The sequence below is a fragment of the Elephantulus edwardii genome, unplaced genomic scaffold (genome assembly GCF_000299155.1).
Source record: "Elephantulus edwardii isolate Elephantulus edwardi_28Jun2011 unplaced genomic scaffold, EleEdw1.0 scaffold00129, whole genome shotgun sequence".
Taxonomy (NCBI): Eukaryota; Metazoa; Chordata; class Mammalia; order Macroscelidea; family Macroscelididae; genus Elephantulus; species Elephantulus edwardii.
Window position 1 is genome coordinate 6411814 of NW_006399879.1, and position 11608 is coordinate 6423421.

Below are 11608 nucleotides of genomic sequence, written 5' to 3' on the forward strand. Positions count from 1 at the left end.
AAATTTCTCAAAACGGGCCTCAGGTGGCAAGGGGTGTCAGGCGTACCCGCAAACCTCTCACGTTGCTCGGCCTCTCAGGCCTGCATGTTGGTCTGGACAAAGGAGCGCTGTCTGATTTGGGGTCCCACAGATGGCCCCACTGTCCTGCTCCTGTCGGTCTGTGGACGAGGTCAGCATGGCTGCCTGACTAGGAGCCGAGGGCCCTAAGTGAGCCCGCGGGCAGTGGCTGGGAGAGACTGGGGCCACGGTGTTGGGGAGGTGCTGTTGGCTCACCTCACACCACTTCTCGTCTCTGTCACCCCCTTGAGGTCTTCTCAGCACAGCTAGGGAAACTGAGGCTCAAGGAGCCACCTCTGGGCCGCAGACCTCCTGGCCTCACCCACCTTCCCAGGATGGCCCCCACTGCCTGCACTGGGCCCACGGTCTGAGGGCCAGCCCTGCAGACAGTACCCACCCTGGAGGGCCTCCAGGGGGGGTGGGCGTCCAGGCAGGGTGACAAGGCATCAGCCAGGGGCCACAGCTCAGTCCCTGCATCTCCTTGCACGTGGGAGAGCGTGGGGCGGGCAGGGACTTCTACAGATGGATCCCAGCCCTCCTCTCCTCCAGCCTATCCCATCTGTCCTGTTTCCTTAGCCATCACACCCCTGCCCAGCTCTCCTGGATTGGTTGAGGCGCTGTGGTCCCCACACAAGGTGCCTGCCACCTTCTCACATCCTAGCTCTGGTCCAGGGATGTCCCGGCCCGGGGGAGGGGGCTGGCGGGGGAAGAGAGGCAGTGATCTAGGAAGGCTGCCTGGAGGAGGCCCCCAGCTCTGGTCCAACGATGTCCCAGCCGGGACGGGGGAGGGGAGGTGGCGGAAGAGAGGCAGTGATCCAAGAAGGCTGCCTGGAGGAGGTGCCCTGCCTAGGAGGGTAAGGAGGAGGGCAGAGGGTACAAGGCTGGCCTAGGAGAATGGCCTCTCTCCGCATGTTGGTGGATGGTTCTGTCAATGGTGGCCAATCCTCCCTGCTGCTTCGATTGTCCGGCCAAGGGGCCTGTGTGGAGGAGGGTGGGTGGGCAGCCCAGCCCTGCCCCATGGAGTATGAAGACCCTGGGACCAGTGATGACAGTTCTCCCTTCTCCTGACAGGTGGTGCCCATGGCAGCTGCGGGCTCCCGGTCAGGCGGATCATCGATGTGGACTACGTCACAGGCCCGGCGTCCGCACGGGCCAGCAGTGTTCTGGGGGTGCAGGCAGGCCATGGGCGGTCCTGGGCTGGGGGTGCCCAGGAGTCAGGAGCCCCCAGCCCTCCTGCCCCAGGGGAGCCCAAGGCCGTGGCTGCCCAACACCACGCCACTTTCGTCTGACCTTTGAGCGCAACTCTCCCATGGACACTTGGGTGGAGGCCTAAGTGCTGAAGAGATGTCCCCAAGGGACGTGTCCCCTGTGCTGACACCTGAGGAGAGGGTGGGGGATCAGCCTGACTCTGGTGACTGCAGGGTCCTGGACCCCGCCCTGCCGTGCACAGCCTCCATTCATCCCTAAATAAAGCCTATGGGGCCACCCTACCTGGTGTCGGGCCTTGGCTGGGGGGCGGGGGAGGACACACAGAGGTGCCTGGATGGAGGTGTCGGCAGCAGATGAGTCTTGGTGACAAGGCCCAGGTGCTGTGGAGGGAGGCGTCACAGGAGGTATGAGAAGATGCTGGCCCCTTGCCGTCTTGCTCCCCAGACTGGAGCACACCTGGGGACCCCCACACCCAGTCCCCACCTGCAGGCCCGGGGTGGTGTGCAGCCTGTCCTTGGCTGCAGTCATTTCTCCAGGAATGCAGCAGGTGGAGACAAGGCCCAGCCTGAAGCCGTGTCCCCAACAATGTGTCATAAAATCACACAGGGAGTTGGACACGGCTCTGTGACAGCAGTAGGCCTCCTACCTGCATGGCAGCAGAGGCTGAGCTGACCACTGCTGTCCATCTGCCTTGGGGGTCTGGGGGCCTCTGTGGAGTGTCATCAGAGCCAACAGCGGGACTCCTGAGGACAGCGCCGTCCCAGGCCCCCCAGACTGTGTATCCTGGGGTCACGGTGAGGATGGCTTCCGCCGTCAGTCCTGGGCCTCTGTGGGCTGGAGACGTCTGGGCTTTACCAAAGCACAAGGTGGTGCCTGGAGAAGCAAGGTTCAGGGAGCGGTGGGGGGAGCGTCAGGTGCGCCTCAGGCCTGAGGGCAGCGTGGAGAGACCAGCGGGAGCCTGGCTTCAGAAGGTGCAGGAGAGCGACCCCTCTGTCCTCAGGGCCACACAGGACAGGTGGCTCTTGCAGGGAGCCCTGGTCAGTGGGGGTCCTCCACCACCTTGAGGCTCACAGCACCCTCTCCCAGTGGGGTGGGGCTCAGAGAGGGGACACCAGCCTCCACACTCTGTGCTGGCCTATGGCACTGGACTGTGATAGGGGGTGGTCAGGCTGGCGGACCCTTCCTGAAGACTGGACATTGCGACCACTGGTGGGTTAAATACACCTGGACTCGGGGAAATCCTGGCAAGGCTGGGCCTGAGCTGGCCCCCAGGGATGGACTGGGTCTGGACCCCAGGTGCGGAGGGAGTTATGAGAGGCTGTGCAGGAAGGGGTAGGCTGGCTGGGTGGTCTTGGGGAGCAGTGAGGACAGGGTGTCAGCCCCCAGCCCTCGGAAGTTGGCAGTGACAGGCCCTGGAAATGCTGATGGGGTGCTTCCTGGAGGGGGCTGATCTGGGATCTGGGCTGTCATTCTGGGGGGCTTCCAGGAGGGGGCTGAGCTGGGATCTGGGCTGTCATTCTGGGGGGCTTCCTGGAGGAGGCTGAGCTGAGATCTGGGGTATCATTCTGGGGGGCTTCCTGGAGGAGGCTGAGCTGGGATCTGTGGTGTCATTCTGGGGGGCTTCCTGGAGGAGGCTGAGCTGGGATCTGGGGAAGTAGTGGGAGGAGATCTAGGGTTCTGAGGCTGAGGACCTGGCAGGGAGGCTGACAGAGGTTAATCATTGTCAGGCAGCCTTGACACCCAGCTGCCCTGGTTTATCTGTCCAGTTGCCCTTTGGCCAGGTCAGGAACAGCCATGGGGTGCTGGGGCCGGGTCCCCCACTGCCCCTCACCGGAACCATTTCTGCTGCTGCTGCTACTGCTGGCACCTAAGGTGGCCCAGCCACAGGCAGGCAAGGTGAGTTCCAGCCTCGCTGACCGTCCACATGCCCCCGACACCTTCAAGGCCCAGTTCCCACGGCCCTGTTCCCACAGCCCAGCAGAGCAGATGGCGGGGTCTCTATGTGGCCTGAGCGCCCAAAGTGGCTGCTCTGAGGCACATCCGCAGGCCTGGGGATGGGGTGACCTGCAGCCTGACCCAGCCCAGCCCTCTGGCTTCTCCTAGAACCAAACCGAGCACCCAGAACTCAGCACTTCAGCAACTTCCGAGGCCCCCAGCACTCAGATGGCCCCAGGCCCCTCTGCAGCCCCCTCGAAGGTGATGACGACCATGACCCCGGCAGTGAGCACGCTGGCGGCTATGGGAGAGGGGCCCCTTGGTGAGGGGCTGCCCCCCATCCCCACGGCAGCCTCCTCAGGCCGAACTGAGGGCCGAGGTGGGTCAGGGCTTTGGTGGAGGCTCGGGGTCGGAGTACCGAGCATGTCTCCCCTGACCCCATCCCCTGCCCACCCCGCAGTGCTCACAGAGGACGGGAAGGCCTGCAGGTTCCCTTTCCGCTACGGTGGCCGCATGCACCAGGCCTGCACCTTGGAGGGGGGCGCCCGCCGGAAGTGGTGGGTCCTGGCCTGGCTCTGTGTCCACCCAGCGCCTCTCCTTCTCCACCTCACACCGCTGGACCCTGGCCCTTCATCCACCTGCCCTGTGTCCACCCAGGACCCCTCCTCCACCTCATACCCCCAGAGCCCCTGGCCCTTCATCCACCCTGACCCCTGCTCCCGTGTACACCCAGGGCCCCTCCTTCTCCATCCCACAACCCCAGACCCCATGTCCCTTCATCCATCATGACCCCCTGCCCTAGTACACCCAGGGCCCTTCCTTCGCCCCACACCACCTGATCCCTCATCTCCCTGGCCCTTACCCATTCTGACACCATGGTCCTGTGTCCACCCAGGGCCTCTCCTTCACCCCATTCCCCCTGGCCCCATACCAGGTCACGTGGCCACTGCTAGGCCCCTGACTCTGTGCCCACCAGGCCCCTCATCTCCTTCCTTGACCCCTCACTCCTCAGGCGTCCCTCCCTTACCCCAGCCTCCCATCCAGTGAAGATCTTGGGGCACAGAGTGCTGATGTGAGAGTGAATGGGTGCGGGGGTGGGACCCCCATCTCGTATCCCGCCCTCCAGGTGTGCCACGACCCACAACTACGACCGGGACCGGGCCTGGGGCTACTGCGCCCCTGTGACCACTACGTCCCCAGGAGCTCCAGGTGGGTGACCCTGCAAGCTCCTCCCAGCTCTGGGGACCCTCACCACCACTAGAGGCCTGTGAAGTCCCACACCTCCAGGGCCCCCAGGTGGACGACACTGTGAGGCTTCCTCTTCCTGGGGTCAAGCGAGTGACCTAATGAAACCCCCTCCTCTGGGGGTCAGGCAAGTGACACAGCAAGACCCCACCTCTGGGGCCCAGGAGGATGACATAATGAAACCCTCCATCCAGGGGCCAGGCAGGGGTCACAGTGAGACCCCCCACCTCCAAGGGCCAGGGGGTCACAACGAGACCTCCCTCCACCTCCCGAGGCCAGGTGGGTGACACAGCAAGACCCCCACACACCCGGAGGCCAGGTGGGTGTCAGGGCAAGACCCTCCCACATCCGGGGCCAGGCAGGTGCTCGAACTGCAGGGCAACCTGAGCTCAATCAGAAGTGCTGGGCTTGAGAGTCCCTCATGGACAGTCTGGGGTGAAAGAGCGTGTTGGTCACATCAACTGAGGGGCGTGCAGGGGGGCAGCCTAAAGTAAAACGGGTATCCAGGGTGAGTCCCACTGCAGCCTAGGAGTGGAGGGCAGAGTGGTCAGCACAGGAACTGTCCGAGGGGAGCGTGGGGGTGATGGGGTGGGTGGTGGTTACAAGTGGGTGCCCTGTGGGGGCATCGGGTGATAGGGTGTGACAGAGTAATGGTGGGTGCCCTGTGGGTGTAGGGTGATGGGGTGTGTAATGGGGTAGCAGTGGGTGCCCTGTGGGTGTGGGGTGATGAGATGGGTGACTGACAGGGTAATGGCGGGTGTCCTGTGGGGTGTGAGGTGATGGAGTGGGTGATGAGTAAAAGTGGGTGTCCTGTGTGGATGTGGGATGATGGAGCCGCGGTGGTGATGGGGTGGGTGTCCTGTGTGGGCATGGGGTGATGGAGCAGTGGTGGGTGCCTGGTGGGGGTGTGGGGTGATGCAGTGGGTGATGGGCAAATGTGGGTGTCCTATGTTGGTGTGGTGATGGGGTGGTGTCCTGTGTGGGCGTGGGGTGGTGGGCAGTGGTGGGTGCCCAGTGGAGGTGTGAGATAATGGAGTGGGTGACGGGTAAAAGTGGGTTTCCTGTGTGGGTGTGGGGTGCTGGAGCAGCAGTGGGTGCCCAGTTGGGGGTGTGGGGTGTTGTGGTGGGTGATGGGTAAAGGTGGGTGTCCTGTGTAGGTGTGGAGTGATGGGGAAGTGGTGAGTGCCTGGTGGGGGCTGGGGGGTGATGGAGTGGGTGACAAGGTAATGGTGGTTCCCTGTGGGGTGTTGGATGATGGGGTGTGTGCCCTGTTCAAGGTCCTGTGGTCATTACTGGGGGCGCATCGCCCCCTGGTGGTCAGTTGGGGCACTGTGGTTGCAACCTTGAACCCTAGACAGAAGCAGGGATGGATGAACAGGGCACAGCAGGGTCCCCAGTCATTTGCTGGGAACTGCTGCCTGGCTGCGTATGAACGGCCAGCCCTGAGTCCCAACTGCTGACCCTGGAGAGGTAGGCTGGACGCTGCTAAGGTGGGCTGAGGCTCCAGGGCAGCACCGTCGATGGACCACAGGCCCCAGGGGCTGCACACCAGGGGTGTCTGCTTTTGGGGAACAAGGTCCGGCCTTGCCCGGCCAGCCCCTCACAGCCTTTCTGGTGCCCCCAGGTGTCCTGAACCCCTGTACCTCCAACCCCTGCCTCCATGGAGGCACCTGCTCCGTCGCCCAGGATGCTGCCTCTTACCTCTGCTCCTGCCCCGTGGCCTTCACCGGCCAGGACTGCGGCCAGGGTGAGTGGTCGGTGGGGGCACTGCAGTGCCTGGGGGCCGGCTGAGTGGGGCGCGGGCCTGGGTGGGCTCGGGGCTCACGACCTGTCCCCAGAGAAGTGCTTTGATGAGACGCGCTATGAGTATTTGGAGTCCGGGGAGCGCTGGGCCCGGGTGCACCAGGGACGCGTGGAGCAGTGTGGCTGCGAGGAGGGACACATCCAGTGTGAGGACACGCAGCATGAAGGTATGCCCGGTCACACGGCGGGGGTGGAAGGACACCCGAGCCACCATCCTGGCCTGAGCTCTCGCGCATGGCTGCCCCAGCTTGCCTGAATAACCCCTGCCTGAACGGGGGCACCTGCCACCTGGTCAAGGCCACGGGGACCACCGTCTGCGCCTGCCCGCTGGGTCACGCAGGCCGGCTCTGCAACATCGGTGAGTGGCCAGGGCCACGGGGACGGGTGCGGAGGGAGGAGCTGTGGCCAGGCCTCACCTCCTGCCGGTGCGCCCCCAGTGCCTGCCCAGCGCTGCTTCGTGGGCAATGGGACGGAGTACCGAGGGGTGGCCCGCACGGCGGCCTCAGGCCTCAGCTGCCTGGCCTGGAACTCAGACCTGCTCTACCAGGAGCTGCATGTGGACTCGGTGGGCGCCGCCGCGCTGCTCGGCCTCGGGCCCCACGCCTACTGCCGGTCAGCACCCTTCCTGAGCTGCCCCACCAAGGACAGGGCCCCTCTATGCAGTCCACTGAGGTTCCCCCCCCATCACACCTGGGGCTTCTCTGACCGGGGTGTGTGTGTGTGTGTGTGTGTGTGTGTGTGTGTGTGTGTGCGCGCGCGCACTGACTCAGGCCAGTGAAGGTTTGAACCAGCCGTCCCCAGCAGCGAGAAGAGCTATAGTTTGGCCCGGGCTGCGCCCCTGGTTCAGGGTGTCCTGGGTTCAGCACCCCTTTCCCACCTTTGTCAGGAACCCAGACAAGGACGAGAGGCCCTGGTGCTACGTGGTCAAGGACAACACTCTCTCCTGGGAGTATTGCCGCCTGGAGGCCTGCGGTGCGTGGGGCTGGCAGGGCGCAGGGCCGCGTGGGCGCAGGGCCGCCTGTGGAGGGGAAACCGGGCACAAAGAGCGAGGCGCGGCCTGTGCAGGGGAGGGCGGGAGTGGGGCTGGGCACAGAGGTTGAGATTAGGGCTCAGAGCTAGGAGGGATGGTGAGAACCACCTTGTGGCCTGCGTCAGGGTGGCGAGTATGCACGAGGACAGAGTGGGGTGGTCTTGGGGGGCATGGCGCAGTCTGTCGCGGGGTTGGAGGGGAGCCAGGAGCTGGGGAAGCGCATGGATGGCACGACCTGTGGTGCCCTGGGTGCAGGGACGCCTGGTGCGGCCTGGCGGACACGGAGCGGAGGCCTGCTGGGGCGCTGTAGTAACGAGGTGCAGGGGTTCCTGGGGGAGGTGCAGGGGTTCCTGGGGGCAGCTTGCGGTGTACCTGGAGGGCAGCCTGTGGGTTCCTTGTTCAGTGCAGGGATCCTGTGTCCTGCCCTGAGGTACTGGTCCCCTCTCTCCCTGGAGGACCCCTCCCACCTGAGTGAGGTTCATTGGTGCCCCAGAGGCTGAGGCCCAGGGAGCGAGTTAGTGCTGGTGAGGGCAGAGCTGGGCGCAAAGCCTGGGCTCAGAATGACCAAAGAGGGGACCGATGCAGAAGGCGGGGACCCCCACGGACCTGGGCAGAGTGGGCTGTGTGATCTTCTCTGCCTACTTGTGTCTGGGGCCCTGGCTGGGGCACGGGTGTGATCCTGAGACCTCTGGTTCTAGAAACCCTAGGCAGAAACCATCTCCCCGCCGCCCCCGAAGTCCTGCTGAGCCTGCCGGAGCCGGCGACAGGTGGGCGGCGGGCCTGTGGGAAGCGGCACAAGAAGAGGACCTTCCTGCGGCCCCGCATCGTCGGGGGCTCCGCCGCCCTCCCCGGCTCCCACCCCTGGCTGGCCGCCCTCTACATTGAGGACCGGTTCTGCGCCGGCAGCCTCATCCACACCTGCTGGGTGGTGTCTGCAGCCCACTGCTTCTCCAACAGGTGAGTCGGTTCCTCAACACCTGGGCCAGGGCCACCTCGCTGTCCTTCAGGCACTTCCCCATCTGGTCGCCGGATGGCGCAGTGATAAAGCGCACAGCCTGCAAAGGCCGAAGCCCTGGAAGGTCAAGGGCGGTCACCCCCTTGGCTAGGTCCTGGCGGGGAGGGGGCTGAGCTGCTTGCTTTTGGAAAACGCCCACCTACCACGTACACCTCCAGGCCAGTGACCCCAAGACCGGCCCCCGCAAGATTAAGGCAAGGGTCTGGCAGGGAAGGGGCCGGGATTGGGGGAGCAGGAGGAGTTAGGGTGGGCGTGTTTTATGCGATGGAGGGGCTTTGGTTGGTGGGCGTGGTTTCGACGTGGGCACTGGGGAGGGGAGGGGGTTGAAGGGTGGGCGTGGTTTGGGACAGGCAGGGCGGGAGAGGCGGGGTCTGCAGGTAGGGGCGGGCCCGATGTGAGCTGGGGGTAGTCCCTTCAGCACTGAGGACAGAAAGTAACAGGCTCTAACCATGAGGAATTAAAAAACGGCCCCCTGTGACTCAGGACCGCCGGGTCCTGTGTGGTGTAGGGCAGTCCAGAGAGCAGACATCCCTGCAGGGCAGCCCACCGCCCACCTCATTCCTGCCCACCCGGCCCCAGGGCGAGCGCCACCCCTCAGGTTCAGCCCACTCAGTGGTGCAGACACGGGATGAGCAGAGAAGGGGGGGCCTGCCGAGGGTACTGTCCTCTGGGTCCAGGAGCTGTCCGTCTGGCAGCTAGTGACAGCTATTGTGGGTGAAGCCCCCACTGCTCCCGCAGCCGCTGGAGGTCCGGGTGTTCTGGGTGCAGCCCCAGAGAGCTGTAGATCTGAGTCGGTGACAATGGTCGCAAGCTGATCGGGGCTGATGTGGCTGGACACACGCAGCGGGAGGGGTCCACTGAGGCCCAGATAGATCTTTCTCCTATGGGGGGATGGGGGTCTCCTCCCACCTCTGTATGGCCCTTTCCTAGATGTGACACTTCACGTGGTCATCAGAGCTGGTGTTGGCCCTGTGTCCTCTGCTCCTGTGATTTCTGCCGTGGTCATGGCTGCCACTTAGAAACCTTTGTCCCTTGTGACATTGCCCCCAGGCCTGTCCCCAGACCTCGGCGGCAGGGCCTGTGGGGGTGGGCGGCAGAAACGGCCCGTGGTGGGAGGGGTGGGCAGGCTTCAAACTGATGTCCCCGCGTCCCCCAGTCCCCCCAGGGAAAGCGTCTCTGTGGTGCTGGGACAGCACTTCTTCAACCTCACCACGGATGTGACCCAGACCTTCGGCATTGAGAAGTACATCCTGTATCCACGCTACTCCGTATTCAACCCCAGTGAACACGACCTGGGTGCGAGGGACCGAGTTGGGCGGCAGGGCCGAGGGGCACAGGCGGTGGGCACCAGGACTGCCAGGCCTTGCCGCGTGAGGCGTGGACAGCGTCCGCGCACTGGGGTGGGTGATGAGGCCGGGGTCAGAGCAGGGCAGGCTGGGAGAGGAGGTGGAAGGAGGCGGCGTCCTGGACGGTGCAGCTAGCCCTTCCTGCCCCGAGGGTGCCCTCGACAGTGGCCTCTCCAGGGGCTGGCACTGTGGGAGCCCTTGGACATCACTGCCCCAGCAGCCTCTGCTCTTAGCCACCTCCTCATGCTGGGCTCACCTCTGACCACTCCCCCCAGTCCTGGTGCGGCTGAAGAAGCAGGGGGACCGCTGTGCCGTCCGCTCCCAGTTTGTACAGCCCATCTGCCTGCCTGAACCTGGGACCTCCTTCCCCACTGGACACAAGTGTCAGATCTCTGGCTGGGGCCATATGAACCAGAGTGAGTGGACGTTCAGACGGGTTGGGGCCTATGTGGGGTTAAAGGTAGGGTCAGTGGGGGTGGAGAATGATGGGAGCAGGGATGAGTAGGGAGACACGGGGGTTCTCCACTGCTGAGCCCTCCGGCCTCCACCCAGATGCGAGTGAGTACTCCAGCTCGCTGCGGGAGGCCCTGGTCCCCATCATCGCTGACCACAAGTGCAGCAGCCCCGAGGTGTACGGCGCCGATGTCAGCCCCAACATGCTCTGTGCAGGCTACTTCGACTGCAGAGCCGATGCTTGCCAGGTAACCAGCCCCGCCAACCCCAGGTGCAGAGAACCTGTGAGGGGACGTCTGCCCTGAAGGCCAGCCAGGGACCTCAGGACAGAGCACATGCCCTGGGCTAAGCAGAAGCACCTGGTCACCACTGGGAGAGAGAAAGCCCCTCCTCACACACATGAGTCAGCGAAGGGGTCTCAGGCCACACAGATAGGAAAAAGTCCACCTGCCCAACCCAGGGTTCCCCAGTTATCCAATTATCCATCCACATTTCCACCCACCTTTTATCCATCTGTCATCATCCAGCCATCATGTACTTATCTGTTCTTTCTTCTGTCCTTCTGTCCATCCATTTGTCTTCCTATCTACTCGTCCATCCATTAACCCACCTATCATTTATGCATTCATCTACCCACTCACCCATCCATCCACCCATCCATCCATGAACCCATCTATTCATCCACCCACCTACCTATCATCCATCTATCCATTCAACCACTCATGCATGCATCCATCCATCCATCCATCCATCCATCCATGAACCCATCCATCTGTCTGTCCACCTATCTATTCATCCACCCACCTACCTATCATCCATCTATCCATCCAACCACTCATGCATGCATCCATCCATCCATCCATGAACCCATCCCTCTGTCTATCCACCCATCCATCCATCTATCCACCCATCCATCCATCTGTCTGTCCACCCATCTATTGATCCACCCACCTGCCTATCATCCAGCTTTTCATCTACCTACCTATCCATCCATCATCAACAAATCCATCCACCCACCCACCCACCTGTCATCTGTCCATCCATCCATCTATCCACTCATCCATCTATCCATCCATCATCCATCCATCCATCCATCCATCCATCCACTCACCCATCCATCCATCCATCCATCCACACATCCATCTATCCATCCACACATCCATCTATCCATCCATCATCCATCCATCCATCCATCCACTCACCCATCCATCCATCCATCCATCCATCCATCCATCGATCCACTCACCCATCCATCCACACATCCATCCATCCATCCACACATCCATTCATCCATCCATCCATCCACTCACCATCCATCCATTCATCCATCCATCCACCTATCCACACATCCATCCCCATCAATTTGCCCATCCATCCTCTCACCCACTCAACCCATCCCCTATTTCATTCTTCCTTTCTCCTTCCTTCCTTCCTTCCTTCCTTCCTTCCTTCCTTCCTTCCTTCCTTCCTTCCTTCCTTCCTTCCTTCCTTCCTTCCTTCCTTCTTCCCATCCTT

The 11608-nt window shown here is 62.9% G+C and overlaps 1 protein-coding gene across 1 annotated transcript in view; it reads left to right on the forward strand.

Annotated features, from left to right (window-relative positions):
• Nucleotides 1-3060: 3060 nt before the first annotated feature.
• Nucleotides 3061-11608, forward strand: part of HGFAC (HGF activator) — a 9296-nt gene continuing 748 nt past the window's right edge. The window contains exons 1-13 of the mRNA XM_006893662.1: nucleotides 3061-3162; nucleotides 3370-3580; nucleotides 3662-3758; nucleotides 4328-4410; nucleotides 6071-6193; nucleotides 6285-6416; nucleotides 6497-6607; nucleotides 6687-6861; nucleotides 7136-7221; nucleotides 7978-8236; nucleotides 9451-9590; nucleotides 9916-10056; nucleotides 10193-10341. Of these exons, the coding sequence (XP_006893724.1) occupies nucleotides 3061-3162; nucleotides 3370-3580; nucleotides 3662-3758; nucleotides 4328-4410; nucleotides 6071-6193; nucleotides 6285-6416; nucleotides 6497-6607; nucleotides 6687-6861; nucleotides 7136-7221; nucleotides 7978-8236; nucleotides 9451-9590; nucleotides 9916-10056; nucleotides 10193-10341 (1809 nt within the window). The remainder of the gene's footprint in view (nucleotides 3163-3369; nucleotides 3581-3661; nucleotides 3759-4327; nucleotides 4411-6070; nucleotides 6194-6284; nucleotides 6417-6496; nucleotides 6608-6686; nucleotides 6862-7135; nucleotides 7222-7977; nucleotides 8237-9450; nucleotides 9591-9915; nucleotides 10057-10192; nucleotides 10342-11608) is intronic.